The sequence below is a fragment of the Micromesistius poutassou genome, assembly GCF_964030765.1.
Source record: "Micromesistius poutassou genome assembly, chromosome: 9".
Classification (NCBI taxonomy): Eukaryota; Metazoa; Chordata; class Actinopteri; order Gadiformes; family Gadidae; genus Micromesistius; species Micromesistius poutassou.
This window is the reverse complement of record NC_140279.1, coordinates 18,701,207-18,717,705: the sequence shown is the minus strand read 5'-3', so window position 1 is coordinate 18,717,705 and position 16,499 is coordinate 18,701,207. Positions and strand designations below refer to the sequence as shown.

Below are 16,499 nucleotides of genomic sequence, written 5' to 3'. Positions count from 1 at the left end.
GTTTTGTTTTTTTTAACATCGTCAGCATAACATGAACTAAAGCATCAGGAGCATATATTATATTTACATAGATCTATGTAAATACTTTTTTTTTAGATGTACATAAATTAATTGAACACAAGAAAATATTGAAACTGAAGAGAAATTGTTCTTTGTCCCGAAAAACTCGGTTGTTGCTGGATAGTGCCACTACGCTGTAAGTCAGGATGCGCTTACTAGAATCAGTTCATCAGCAACTCTCCCAAGTTATGTTACACACTCACATTCATATATATATATATGTGTATATATATATATATATAAATAAAAACAATAAATGGTTGTGCTTTCATATTCGTTTATAAATAAGATGAAGTGGTGTTTTGCGTATCACTAGCCTAGCCTCATTTACTGTGATGGTTACCTGGAGCGCATCCAGGTCCAATACCATTAGAAGTACAAACTCGTTCACCTACGAGGACATGAAAGAGTCCCCAAAAATATCCAGCTCAGCTCTCTGTGGTGGTCGTATTTATATTCCTTCTCTTTTGATGAGACGTGCTGTGGAAGTCCCTGCAGTGTGACGGCTGGCTCTCCATTGTCTTTGGTCTCAGTCTGTTTCTCTCCGGGGAAAAGTGGATGAAACGCTACGTGGAACGTTTCAGGTTCCCTCGTTCCTCTTCCTATTCCTCTCCCCCCCCCACGCACACACGCACACACGCATGCACGCACGCATGCACACACACACGCGCACACACACACACACGCACACACGCACACACACACACACACACACACACACAGAAACACACACATACAGAAACGCACGCACACACACACACACACACACACACACACACACACACAGAAACACACGCACACACACACACACACACACACACACACACACACACACACACACACACACACACAACAAATCCTTCCCATTGTGTTTAACGTCTTCGTCTTCCAATCTCCACATCTTCTTCTTCCTCCTCATCTCCTGATCCCCTCCTGATTTCCTCCCCGCCTAAAGACCCTCTGTTCCTCTCTCCCCCCCCCCCGCGGCCCCCCCCCCCATCAGCTGTAGCCCAGGTTCTCCATCTCGTTGCGGTACCTGAGCTCCGACACTTTGGCCTTGTGCTGCTTGCTCTCCAGGTGCAGGCGGAACTCGTTCTCCTGCTCGGCGCCGCTGTTGCACATGGAGCAGTAGAACTGACCGCTGGGCGTCACGCACATGGCCAGGTCCCGCGGGATGCGCTGCCGGGGCCGTGGGTTGTAGTACGGCCCTGGGGCCGGAGAGGGAGAGAGGGAGGGGGGGGGGGGGGGAGAGGGCAAGGGGGGGAAGGGATGGAGATGGATTCATGTGTCAATGTCGTTGTTGATGATTACGTCACTACAGAGCCAACAGAGAGGAATAGAGATGTTGTTACTTTTCGTCTGTGAATTGCAAGTTTAGTACGTAGGAGTAGAAGGAGTAGAGGAGGTGAACATTGCGATCACAAAGTGACACGCCTGAAGGTGTTAAGCATCATAAGCATTAGACGAAATTCAACTCCAGTCCACAAGAACGCTCTGTAACTAACTAACTTGTAACTAACTGCAGAAGACAATAAACTGATTTGCATTATGTTAACTAAACCTCAATAATATTTGTGCCACCCTTTTCTCTTTTGTAAGCGTGTATGTGTGTGTGTGTGTGTTGAGTGTGTGTGTGTGTGTGTGTGTGTGTTGAGTGTGTGTGTGTGTTGTGTGTGTGTGTGTGTGTGTGTTGAGTGTGTGTGTGTGTGTTGAGTGTGTGTGCTGGGATTACAGTACGAGGGTCAAGAACTTTCCCAAATTGTTCAAGTGACATACAACTACAGTATGTGAGTGAGTGTATAAATAAATGTGCCCAAGATCATATTATCGGTATGTGGTTAAGATTTCACGTTAGAAACTGTATCAATTTTCCCACACACACACACACACACACACACACACACACACACACACACACACACACACACACACACACACACACACACACACACACACTGACTCTCTTTCTCAGTATCAGTATCGTGGCTGTCAGTGTGTCTGTCAGTGTGTCTATCTGTCTGTCAGTATGTCTGGCAGTATGTCTGTCTGTCTGTCTGTGTGTCTGGCAGTATGTCGCCTGACATAAGAACAGAGGATAAAACAGAACAATCGAGCTGCAGCCAACCTCTGGTCCGCTGGTTCCTCTGGTAGCAGACGGAGCGGTCTGGAGCTCGAACTTCACAAACGCAATCGACCCAGTGACCCTCATTGTGCAAAAGTTGAGTGAAATATGCTAAACTGTTTGTTAAAGATGGACTGACAGTATGGAAAGATGAAATGATCGACACATGACAACATATATATATATATTATATTTAGACTTTTCAATATGTAGATGCTATCTAAAAACGTACTAATCAATTGATTTATGTATTTTGATGTTTATGACAGTTCTGTACCACATGCCCATATGACATCCCTAGTATTACACCATCTGTTTTCTCCAGTTGTTTACACACGGGCTGGATCCAGATAAAGAGCGGACCTTTCACCTCCATCATTCGTCCTGTGATTGGACGGTGTGGTGTTTACCTGTCCTGTGATTGGACGGTGTGATGCTTACCTGTGCTGTGATTGGACTGCGTGATGTGTACCTGTCCTGTGATTGGACGGTGTGATGTGTACCTGTCCTGTGATTGGACGGTGTGGTGTTTACCTGTGCTGTGATTGGAAGGTGTGGTGTTTACCTGTCCTGTGATTGGACGGTGTGACGGTTACCTGTGCTGTGATTGGAAGGTGTGGTGTTTACCTGTCCTGTGATTGGACGGTGTGACGGTTACCTGTGCTGTGATTGGACGGTGTGATGTTTACCTGTCCTGTGATTGGACGGTGTGGTCCTTACCTGTCCTGTGATTGGACGGTGTGATGTGTACCTGTGCTGTGATTGGACGGTGTGGTGTGTACCTGTGCTGTGATTGGACGGTGTGGTGTTTACCTGTCCTGTGATTGGACTGCGTGATGTGTACCTGTCCTGTGATTGGAAGGTGTGGTCCTTACCTGTCCTGTGATTGGACGGTGTGGTGCGTACCTGTCCTGTGATTGGACGGTGTGGTGTCCTGTGATGTCCTGTGATTGGACGGTGTGACGGTTACCTGTGCTGTGATTGGACAGTGTGATGTGTACCTGTGCTGTGATTGGACGGTGTGGTGTGTACCTGTCCTGTGATTGGACGGTGTGGTGTGTACCTGTCCTGTGATTGGACGGTGTGATGCTTACCTGTGCTGTGATTGGACTGCGTGATGTGTACCTGTCCTGTGATTGGACGGTGTGATGTGTACCTGTCCTGTGATTGGACTGTGTGATGTTTACCTGTCCTGTGATTGGACGGTGTGGTGCTTACCTGTCCTGTGATTGGACAGTATGATGGTATGATGTGTACCTGTGCTGTGATTGGACGGTGTGATGTGTACCTGTCCTGTGATTGGACTGTGTGATGTTTACCTGTCCTGTGATTGGACAGTGTGGTGCGTACCTGTCCTGTGATTGGACGGTGCGGTGCGTACCTGTCCTGTGATTGGACGGTGTGGTGTTTACCTGTCCTGTGATTGGACGGTGTGACGGTTACCTGTGCTGTGATTGGACGGTGTGGTGCTTACCTGTCCTGTGATTGGACGGTATGATGGTATGATGTGTACCTGTGCTGTGATTGGACGGTGCGGTGCGTACCTGTGCTGTGATTGGACGGTGCGGTGCTTACCTGGCACTAGCGGCAGCACCTGGGCGACGCGCCGGCTCTTCATCAGGCGGTACTCGCTGCTGTCCTTCCTGTGTCTCCTCTGAGGCGCCTCGCCGCCGTCCCTGAGACAGACGACGACCAGCTCATCATCATCATCAGCCCCGCTCCGTTAGCGAGTGAAACCAGCTGACCGCGTGAAACATGGACGCGGCGGCGGCCGTGATGTCACGCGTCGGTTTACGCGCTCTACCGGAGAGCAACACTAGTGTTGGACACTTTCTCCAACACTTTGGACTTCTATGGCCAAACAACTTTGTAATGAAACACAAATGTCAAACAGGACCCTTTGCAAAATACACAATATGGAAGATGAAATAGCCACTCTAGATTCGAATGAACGATTGGCTTCTTAACATGAGAATAAAATCACACTTCTTCCCATCGGCATAAAATGGTAGCATGCGACACCACCGCGGAGCCCCTAGAGGCCGCTAGAGGAACTACGGTCGCTTCCAGCAGGGTTTGGCCGAGCTTGGTGGTTTGCTGCCCGTTTGGCACAAGAAACAGAAAACGGGCGGTCATGGCTACCACTTGAGTAATCCATGTTTCATATAGAGTGAGGGTACAATACTCCTCATCCATTTCAAGAGGGTCACAATTTCCTAGCCTTGGTTTGGACCAAAAGTGATAGTGTTGTATTCTGTTCTATGGTATTCTATTCTTGCAGTTTATACCTCAGCCAAGGCCTCGGGAAGCCAGCCATAATCTCAGGAGCTCACCTCCAGATATAAGTCTGGAACCAGAACAACGTGCAGTCGGTCAATCGGCAAACCCCAGCGAGTAACGCAGCAAACACCGGGAAGCGCTGTTTCAGGAATTTGTTTTATGGTAAATGGACTTTATTTTATATAGCTCATTTTTTGTAACCAGTGGCCACCCAAAGCGCTTTACAATATTGCCAATATTGGGGATCTAACCAGCAACCTTGCGGCTACCAGCCAACCCGCTTTACCCCCTGAGCTAATGCCGAGCGTCGTAATGTGAGCGTTATCGGCGGCCGAAGCTAACCCAATCAGCTGCAGAGTCAAAATCGACTGCCGGCACCTCTCCACAAACACCGCCGACCCTGCAGGCCCTCCAGACCCAACGAGGGGGAGCAGACACTGCTAGGTGGGACTACCTCGGCCCACAGGCACGTGCATACATAGGGCCCTAGGGGTGCTTGAGCCCCTGCCCTTTTTGCCTCGTATTAAAAAGTGCCCTCTGAGTGTTCTTCAACAATCGCGCCCGCAATAGTGCTCGTCCGCAATCGAACGCCCACCCCCCCGTCAACAATCGCACTGGCAATAGCGCTCGTCCGCGAACCAACCCCCCCGTCAACAATAGCGCTCGTCCGCGAACCAACCCCCCCGTCAACAATTCTGCACCTGCCCCTCAAAACTCCTGTGCACGTCCCTGTCGGCCCACGAGACAAAAGGCGTTCTTCGTTCTAGAGCCGCTGCTACAGCAGCAGCAGCAGCCTGTAGTCTGACTCCCCGTGGCGGACTCCCATCTGTCGGTCTGTGCGTGTGTCTACCACCCACGTGCTGCTGGAGTTGTGCTGGGCCTCTGCGAGCCGCAGCCTCTTGGCGTGGTTCTTCCCGTGGTAGTGGGCCTGAGCCACGGCCAGCGAGCTGAAGGAGGCGTCACACAGCTTGCAGTAGTCGTTCTCCGTGGCCAGGATGACCCGAGTGGCTCCCTTGTACAGAGCCTGCGGGCACAGAGACGCACAACACAGCACGACACAACACAACACAACACACGACAGAGACACACAACACAACACAACACACGACAGAGACACAACACAACACACGACAGAGACACAACACAACAACACACGACAGAGACACACGACACAACACAACACACGACAGAGACACACAACACAACACATGACAGAGACACACAACACAACACACGACAGAGACACAACACAACACAACACACGACAGAGACACACAACACAACACACGACAGAGACACAACACAACACAACACACGACAGAGACACACAACACAACACATGACAGAGACACAACACAACACACGACAGAGACACAACACAACACACGACAGAGACACACAACACAACACATGACAGAGACACAACACAACACACGACAGAGACACAACACAACACACGACAGAGACACAACACACGACAGACACACAACACAACACACGACAAGAGACACACAACACAACACACGACAGAGACACACAACACAACACAACACAACACACGACAGAGACACACAACACATAGAAACACATCGCTGGGTTAGAGCAGGGAGCTGGGAGGATGAGATGGCGCTGATATGTTCGTATTATATCATAGGAAATATTTTGCATATGTCTGTACAATATTTTAAGTGTTGACTTTTCTTCTTGCTCTTAAGAGCAAAATTTAAGAACTTGTTTTCTGAACTTGATCAAATTGTTATTGTTCAATTAATAAATAGTATATATGCCATACTGCTGCTAAGCACAATAAACTCAATAATAAAACACATACATTTCTCCAAAACCAAAATGTTAACACATCGAGGTATTGGATCACACACACACGTTAGTGTATCTGATGATGACCCGTCTTCATTTCATCTCGTCTTCACTTCAGTTCATTTGATCTTGACAGGAGGCGCCAAATCACACACACACACACACACACACACACACACACACACACACACACACACACACACACATTCATCAGTCAACAGTCCAGCGGCCGTGTCCCAGGACCCGCTGCTCTGGTGGGTGTGAGGGGTGACCTCACCTGGCGGCCCGTGTCTCCGTCGCCGGGCGCCGACCCGACGGCGGTGGCCGGGCCTCCGGGCTCCAGGACCTCCAGGACCCGGGCGCTGGTCGGCTGCTGGCTGCCTGCGTAGAAGTTCCTCAACTTCTTGCTGTGATTCTTCCCCTAAACGCGAATATGACGTTTGTGAGAGGAGGGTGAGGGTCAGGGTGAGGGTGAGGGTCAGGGTGAGGGTTAGGGTTAGGGTTAGGGTCAGGGTGAGGGTCAGGGTTAGGGTTAGGGTCAGGGTCAGGGTAAGGGTTAGGGTGAGGGTCAGGGTGAGGGGTAGGGTTAGGGTTAGGGTGAGGGGTAGGGTCAGGGTTAGGGTGAGGGTGAGGGTTAGGGTCAGGGTGAGGGTCAGGGTGAGGGTCAGGGTCAGGGTTAGGGTCAGGGTCAGGGTTAGGGTCAGGGTGAGGGGTAGGGTCAGGGTGAGGGTGAGGGTGAGGGTTAGGGTCAGGGTGAGGGTCAGGGTCAGGGTTAGGGTCAGGGTGAGGGGTAGGGTTAGTGTCAGGGTTAGTGGGTTAGTAAGAGGTTTAGTAACCCTCTTACTAACTAGGGTTAGTTACTAACTCTTACTAACTAGGCTTAGTAAGAGGGTACACCGCTGTATTTTTCTTGTAAATTAAATATTCTGTACTTGAATACAATATTTATACCTATCATAAATAATAAACCCAACATTTATCATCATTTCATGAAAACAAAAATGCTTGTACCAGTTTAGCAATTCAGTTTAGAACCCTAACACTTCCCCCCTGGTGACGTGTGCCCTGGGTACCGTCTGACCCCTCTAACCCTAACCCTAACCCTGACCCTAACCCTAACCCTGACCCCTCTAACCCTGACCCTAACGCTAGCCCTAACACTGACCCCTCTAACCCTAACCCTCTAACCCTCTAACCCTAACCCTCTAACCCTAACCCTCTAACCCTAACACTGACCCCTCTAACCCTAACCCTCTAACCCTCTAACCCTAACCCTCTAACCCTAACCCTCTAACCCTAACCCTGACCCCTCTAACCCTAACCCTCTAACCCTAACCCTAACCCTCTAACCCTCTAACCCTAACCCTGACCCCTCTAACCCTAACCCTAACCCTAACCCTACCGTCTAACCCTAACCCTCTAACCCTACCATCTAACCCTAACCCTAACCCTAACCCTCTTACCCTCTAACCCTCTAACCCTACCATCTAACCCCTCTGACCCTACCGTCTAACCGTCTAACCCTACCGTCTAACCCCTCTGACCCTGACCCTCTGGCCCTGACCCAGTGCGTGTGGTGCACTGACCTGGTAGTGTGCGTGGGCCTGCTGTGCCGAGTTGAGCGTGACGTTACAGAGCTTACAGTACAGCGGTTTGCACAGCTCCTCCAGCCCGCCGTCCTGCTCCTCGCCGCCCAGCGGGGAGCCCTCCTCCTGGAGGTACTCGCCGGCGAGGGCCGCGTGCCCGGGCAGGGGCCCCGGGGGGGGGCCCGGGGGCCCCGGGGGGGGCGGGGGCGGGGGCCCGGGGAGGGGGAGGGGGCAGGGCACCAGCGCCGGGAGCGGGGGCAGGCAGGGCGGCAGGCCGTGGAGCCGGGGGGGCGGCTGGGTGGGGTCCGGGGCCGGGGGGGGCGGCGGCGGCGGGGAGGACATGGGCCCCGGGGGCATGGACGTGAAGCGCCCACCCCGGGGGGCCCCTAGAGGCGGGGGCCCGAGCGCGTGCGCGGGGCTGCCCGGCGGGGGGCCCATAGTCTGCGAGAGGTCGAGCGGCGGAGTCCTCAACACGTGCATGTGCTCCATGGGGGGGTGGACCAGCGCGTGGGCCAGGGGCGGCGGGCCCAGCGGCGGGGCGGCCCCCATGGGGGGGGGGCCCATGCCGTGCACCTGGGCGATGAGCGGGGGCCGCAGGGCGTGCACCGAGGCCATGGGCGGGGGGGGGCCCAGGGTCTGGGCAGGCATCAGCGTCGGGGGCCCGATGGCCGGAGCCGGGATCATGGGCGGGGGGCCCAGGGGCTGGGCGGGGGCCATGGGCAGGGGCCCCAGCTGGTGCAGGGCCTCCAGGTGGTGGAAGGCCTGCTGGGGGGCGCTGAAGAGAGCCAGCGGGGGCTTCATGACGTTCTCTGGGCCTGCCGGGAGGAGGGGAGGAGGGAAGAGGAAGCAGGCGGCTTAAGGCAGCGCCGCCGCAACACAGAGACAGCGTCTATCCTAAAAGATACTCAGGCTGAACTTGAGCTGTGGCTGCTTTACTGTTGTAGACGTCACAGTCCGTCATTAACATAATGATGGATACATTTGTGTTTCTCAGAAATGATAGAGAGATCGATAGATAGAACAATAGATAGATAGAGAGATAGAACGATAGAGAGATAGATAGATAGAATGATAAATAGATAGATAGAACGATAGATAGATAGATAGAACGATAGAGAGATAGATAGATAGAATGATAAATAGATAGATAGAACGATAGATAGATAGATAGATAGATAGATAGATAGATAGATAGATAGATAGATAGGTAGACAGATAGATAGAACTTTATTAATCCCCCGGAGAAGAAATTCCTTTGTTACAGCCCAGCAGACACAGGATTTAATACGATACAATAAAAATACAAAGCCGTGCTAAAAATAGATACAAGTAAGGACGGCTAAAGTAAACGCTAAAGTAAGGACCAACAGAACAAACAGTATAAATTATAAAGCGACCTGGTGCCAGTACTTCACAGTATATTAAAGTGTGTGAATGCAATGTAAAAAACAAAACAAAGAGAAGATAATGGATAAACACAAAGTGTCATGGACTCAAACAGAGATAATGACATACATAATGCGAGAATCCACAGAAATGGACGTAGAAAGCGAACCGTGCGTGATGAGAGCAGAGAGGAGGGCCGGCGGTGGCAGAGAGCCGCCGGGCCGGAGGGATGAGACAGAGAGGACGAGGGCTAGAACCATCCGGAGAACACACAACAGCTTCACCCTCCAACGGGCATCACAGGCATCAGGGAGGCTGCTGCTGCTGCAGCCATGCATGCAGAGGACTACACACACACACACACACACACGCACACACACACACACACGCACGCACACGCACACACGCACGCACACACACACACACACACGCACACGCACACGCACACGCACACACGCACACGCACACGCACACACACATGCACACACACTACACACACACACACACACACACACACGCACGCAGATGTTGACACACACAATGTTGACTGTGAGGATAAGAGTTGTGTCTATTCATGATCTATTTATGTGTCTATTCATGCCTGAAGACGGATGGCTTGGCTGGGCACATTGTACATTAACAGTGTTGTCGTGTTTGTTTGTGTGGTTGCGTCCATTTGTGTGTGTGTGTGTGTGTGTGTGTGTGTGTTTGCTTGTATGTGTGTGTACTGTGTATGTAAGCCACAGCAAAGATGGATCGTTAAGGAACTTTTGAAGGAGATTTGTCTGTGAATAATTATGCTTCCATGAAAATTAAATAAAAGGAGTTTTGCTGTGTGAGTGTGTGTGTGTTTGTGTCTCTGCGTGTTTGTGTGTGTGGTATGTTTGTGTGTCCCTGAGTGTGTGTGTGCGACCGCATGTATTCTTTGAACATCATTAGCTCCGCGTGACGCCAGCAGCTGTGTCAAAGCTCACCGTGCTGGAAGCTTCTATCAGGCACTTTATTGGACAGCCGACAGCGATGAATCATGGACCCAAAATAACACCCCTAAATGTTTGTTTTTCCGACTGCTAAGCTCGATATCTGTCCATCCGTCTCTGTACCAAGCCTCTCTGTCTGTGTGTCTGTCGGCACGTGTCGGGTCTTGTCCGTCCCCTATACCCTCATGACCTCAGAAGGAAGGCATGCTGGACGGAAGACTGCGAGGCGAGCCAGAAGGTGCCTTCATGGCTTTAGGAGTGGACGAGTATAGCTCTGATGGTACATCCAATGTACTTGATATAGTACTTTCTATTCCGTGGGATTCAAGGACTCAAAAAGGTATTCGCATTGTTTGAATGGAAATTAAAGTTAAAAATAGACACTTGGCCCACGCCATAATTTCTAGTGCGTGGTGCCAAGTAGGCCCATCGTACACGTGGCTACACGTAAACGACCCCACTCAGGGTTAGAGCTTGTCTTCAACATCCGACCATTAGCATCAAACTGGAGCTGATTGATGTGCCGCTGACACAGCGGGTCGGAAATAGACTCAACACAAAAGTTTAACGCTCGGCTCCAGACTGAGTCAGTGTGTAACTCCTGGGGGAGATCGTTTCCGTTCTGAAATGCGTTCTGTTCAAGATAATAGAAAATAGAACATGATACCGCTGAAACAATGACACGAGGACGTTGTTACCATATCCACTGGAAAGGGGGTACAGACTAAGCCTTAGAGTGCTTAGACTAAGCGTTAAGGTGCTGAGGGTGGTATTTAAAAATAGTCTATGGTCGCACCCTAATGTCCACCGTTAACCTGTCCCCCTTGTCATTAAACCAAACCTCATCAATGACTTCTATCTAGAAAACTCCACTCTCTAATGGCTTTACATAACTAGAATAGAGTCAATTCTAAAGAACCATTTAAACAGGGTCTTGCCTCTGGGGTCGCTTCGATATTCATGGAGCCTATTTCTCAGAGAGAATCGAGAGAGCCACAAACCACCATCACCGTCTGTAATTCACCAAAAAACATCAACAAAAACCCAACCCGATTCTCCGTCAGGAAGGCTCTCGCCGTAGGCCCCGGGCCTCCTAACGCGATGGACGCTAAGTGCCAATTATGTGAGCTACTTCATGTGCAATGCTGTTCTGTCCAGCAGCTAATCCCCGGCCGGGCTTTTCCCCTGAGGAGTGTGAGGGGCTGAGAATCTCACGGCAGCGAGCCGCCAGCGACCACAGGGGGCGGTGGGTCAGTCTGGAACCGCACAAAGGAGTGATTGTTCTGAAGTGATCCATAGTGTCTGTGTGACTGTATCTCTCTATACCTGGTGTCTGTGTGACTGTATCTATACCTGTGTCTGTGTGACTGTATCTCTCTATACCTGGTGTCTATGTGACTGTATCTATCTATATCTGGTGTCTATGTGACTCTATCTCTCTATACCTGGTGTCTGTGTGACTGTATCTATCTATACCTGGTGTCTATGTGACTGTATCTATCTATACCTGGTGTCTATGTGACTGTATCTATCTATACCTGGTGTCTATGTGACTGTATCTATCTATACCTGGTGTCTATGTGACTGTATCTATCTATACCTGGTGTCTATGTGACTGTATCTATCTATACCTGTGTCTGTGTGACTGTATCTCTCTATACCTGGTGTCTATGTGACTCTATCTATCTATATCTGGTGTCTATGTGACTCTATCTCTCTATACCTGGTGTCTGTGTGACTGTATCTCTCTATATCTGGTGTCTATGTGACTCTATCTCTCTATACCTGGTGTATACCTGTGTGGAGATACGTGTTGGACACTCGCTGCATCAGCAACAATGCTCATCCCAACAACGCAATATAATTGTATCCGTCAATTTTTTTCCTTGTGTGTATGTGTGTGTGTGTGTGTGTGTGTGTGTGTGTGTGTGTGTGTGGAGGATGGGGGTAAATAGGTCTAGGGCTATTGGGGTTATTTTTCTTTGAAACAGAAAACACTAATGAGCCACTAATGTATGCGTCCTTATTACAGGACACTGTGATGTAACATCATATGTATCATACATAATAACCCACTATAATAACCTGTGGCCAACAGCTGAAATGATCTTCATTTGGCATTGCATCAACAAAGAAATGCACACACGCACACACACACACACACACACATATATATATACATATACACAAACGTATATATATATATATATATATATATATACATATACACACATACGTATGTGTGCGTGTGTGTGTGTGTGTGCGCATTGTTGTGCTGCGTTGTGCGTGTTTATATACACACATATATATATATATATATACATACTGGTATCGTGAATCCCTTGCCTTCCACATATATACAGTATGAACCACTAAAGAAGGACGGCAAATGGCAGAACATCCTGTCAAATAAATACACGTGTGTGTGTTGTGTGTTTCTCTATACACTCGCTACACTTCTCCCCTTTAAACGACCAATTCATAAAAACTTGTCGCTTTTGTTTATGTTTAATTTTTGTCTATTTTTAGTGCCCACCATCACCACTGCTGTTGTTCAGTCCAGACCCCCCCCCCCCCCCCGCCACGGTCCAACGCATTGAGACACAAAGCTTCCATCCTGGAGTCGCTCATCTGTCTGCTCTACAGAGACTCCCGTTAAAAAATAGGCCAAGTGTTCATTTTCTTCACCGTTTCTTCAGTTGTGCCGGGCCACATCAATTATGAAGTGATGTGAAGCCTAACATGAATCCCGTACCGATTCCATCTGCTCCACTGGGCGCTGGGAGAATATACATGTTCAACGGCCTGCAGGCGACATCACTTCCACGTACTTTTGCACCGCGTAAGAGCGGGGACGCATGAAATGGGTGCCAAGTGTTGGATCGTGCTGGGTCTGAGAAAGTTTTATATACTCTTGAGCAAAATGATATCGTGATCAATGAATACATCGCTTATGCCCTTAAAATATTGCTTAATATATTTGCTTGAGCATTAATGAACAGACCAAGATCTTTGACTGTTAGTCAACTGAAATATCATTAGTCATAATTTATCCTGCAAACAACAGTGGCATTTGCATTTATATTTAGCAGACGCTTTTATCCAAAGCTTCTTATAATAAGTACATTTGTCAGTTGCCAGTGTGTAGGCATTTTTGGACAAAATATAATTAACCATATTGAAACGAGTGTTATCACGCTAAAACCCTGAATGCATGGCTCATGTCCGCGGCGTCATGAACACACACACCCACGCACTGTCACATCAGCATATGTCACCATCAGCTGTGAAGACACACTAGAGGAAAAGCAATAGTGCAAAGTTGACCGAATAGCGTAGCGACCAAGACAGAGACAGAGAAAAGCGCGTTTATCAGGATATGTGTTGTGGTTTTTTTCTGAATAAGTATCTAGTAAACTACCAGTACAGACTCCAGTCAGACCTTAAGCATCCTGAAGACTCCTGCGCCCATCTACAGCCAATCTCCTCCGAGAAGATGCTGACAATTGTGCGACAAGATCTTGATTTATATCCCCCGTGGTGCCAGGAATAGACTTAAGAGAGTGGACGGCGGCTCATCCCCACATCACGTTAAGATGAGGACAGCACATACAATAAAGCCGGTTTAAACAGTGCGTGTCATCAGTCCGTTTCAGCGGCTAGATTTTCATTCTGATGCCTTTTTTTTTTTTTTTTACCCATATTAGCGAATATGATGGTTCAAAGACTGAGCCTCCTTACAGGAAACAAAAGCTCTCCTTACCTGGGAAGCGAGCGAGGTAATGGCCCGTGTCAGTGAAGCTGAAATGTCTGCAGAATGGTGCACTTTGGTAGTAGGATGCCTCTCTGTTCTTCATGTGCAACGCCATCATCCCCTCGCCTAACTTCTCGCCCAAACGGAGCGGCTGCAGCCAGCCAGCAGCCAGCAGGTCCGAACCATCAGCATCCGACGCTGTCTGATCGCCCCGTGTGGGAGGGGTGTTCTCAAGTGAAGAGAGGAAGAGCGATAACCTAAAATAGTGTCAACGTTCGCCCTCTTATCAGTAGAACCCACAACGTTATATCGTTGGGGAATAAGGGATTTGCGAAACAGCTTTCGTGAAAAATAATCGAGAACCGGTGGATAAATGGATGGATGTCATTTTCGGGGCTCCCTTATTTGGGTTGGTACAGTCCGCTTCCGATCGCACGGTTGCATGGGTGGCAATTATGACACTTGTGCTTGAATGTTATACGGCAGACTTAATGAGGTGAACAGTCCGCACATTTAGAAACACAGCCCACATCTGGAGGGCGTAGGGCTTCGTAGCCTACTAAGTAACTAACTAATCGTGTGGGTCATAACATGTATACAATGCATTTAAACGACTAAAACTAAAGTTAACTTCAAAACATTTGAAATTTGTAATCTAGTTTGTAATCTAGTGTAAGGAGGAAATCTTCCTTTCTCTAAAAAAAAAAACCTCTTCTCATTATTAAATCAATAACTTTACTGGTAAAGCGTATCACAACCGTTTGCTGTGATATGGGTATTGGGTCACTAAGTTACTATTCAATAGTAATAAATGACTACGTTGGATTCAATAGTAATTTAGGGACACATCAAAGCATCATCAAAATGGACATGACATGACTAAGCATAGTAATGAACACACACACACACACACACACACACACACACACACACACACACACACACACACACACACACATTTAACCAATTTATTTAAGTCCACATAAAAGACACACACACACACACACACACACACACACGCACACACACACACACACACACACACACACACACACACACACACACACACACACACACACACACACACACGAGCACACACACACACACACACACACACACACACACACACACACACACACACACACACACACACACACACACACACACACACAGCCCCATCATCTTCTCCGTGCCCATGTAGCGTGCCTCCATCGCGTGAAGACATTTTTTTTTTCTCGCAGCATTGCGAATTAAAACATCTCATCATCACAGCGGACATGTATGCGGTCTTATAGATCCGGTTCGTTCTCTCAGGATGATGAGCAGCGGTCGATGCGGAACCCTGGTTCCGTCATCCACTGTCTGGTACGGAGAGTCGCTCCCACACCACGGCTCTGGCCGCCGGGCGTTAAGACCCCAACAGCTCATATAGATCCTCATCTCCTCACCAGTGAAGGCAGGCTTCAAAAGGTTAGTCACAACTAACCTTTGTACAAAGACGTATACTTTGTCAAGTTGTCTTTCCTAGGATACAACGGACGGTTTCTTCGTTACGTATGCGCTCTGTCTGCTGTTTTGAACAACGACTACATGTGCCAATCTAACGTTTGAACGATTCATAAACAAGCTGGCTGACAACCAGTGGCCAACTCTTTGCTCAACTGTGCCGACTGGTTCAGCAGTCTGGTTTTACTGGAATTAAAAGCAAACCAGTGCGGTGAATGCTGTCGCCCGGTTAACGTGGTCGCGTTTATTGCAGGTATTACGGTAATAGAGTAGGCTACACGCACGACAAAACAGGTATTTAATAAAACACTGTCATTTGTTTTCTTGGAAAATGTGTATTGTGATACTTGGTAGGCTACTACTCATAAAATCATACCAGCATATAAACAGGTTTTACTATAAGCCAAACAATAGGGTTTTAATTTTGAAAAATCATATAAATCATTCAAAATCATATAGTTCTGCAACTTAAATTAACTTTAATGGTGCTCCAACATGATATTGTCTTCATTTATTTTGATTTCTTGGATGTAGAAGTTCAGCAGCGTTCAATAAGCGGTTGCAGTAATGCCTGCTGTAGACGCGCACGGTGAAATCACGTCGGGGCTAGCTGGTGTGTTCTTCTGATTTGAGGTCTGACAGCGGTGATACATGTTACATGACAAAACATGCCTTCATATGTTGACGTCTCTCGATGAGGTTTCAAAGTTTCAGAACAGTGTTAAGTGATCCTCTTTGGACTCTATGTCTGTCACCGGTTCTCTCTCCGGTGGTGGATTATACAACGGAGGACCAAACACTTAATATTGTTTCGATTGAAATAGTTGAATTTTCTCCCTAATAATAATGCATTGTCGTTTACAGAGCGCACATGGACTGAAACATGAAGGGTGGGACTGCCACATCTACACAGTAGGAGAGCCCTTCTCTGAGGTACGGATCCTATTGTTATCACCAGTGTACAGTTTCCTCATCGAGAGGGGACAGATCTAGCCCCTACATCTCTA

General features: G+C 48.6%; 1 protein-coding gene across 1 annotated transcript; it reads right to left on the bottom strand.

Moving 5' to 3' along the window:
- Positions 1 to 1,059: 1,059 nt before the first annotated feature.
- zmat3 (zinc finger, matrin-type 3) lies at positions 1,060 to 14,104 on the bottom strand (the record flags this gene model as incomplete). The annotated part of the gene is made up of 7 exons (XM_084472965.1): positions 1,060 to 1,268; positions 3,758 to 3,858; positions 5,320 to 5,486; positions 6,558 to 6,701; positions 7,867 to 8,040; positions 8,107 to 8,681; positions 13,996 to 14,104. 7 exons carry the CDS (start codon positions 14,102 to 14,104, stop codon positions 1,060 to 1,062), a joined length of 1,479 nt encoding a protein of 492 aa, XP_084329091.1.
- Between the last annotated feature and the right edge of the window lie 2,395 nt (positions 14,105 to 16,499).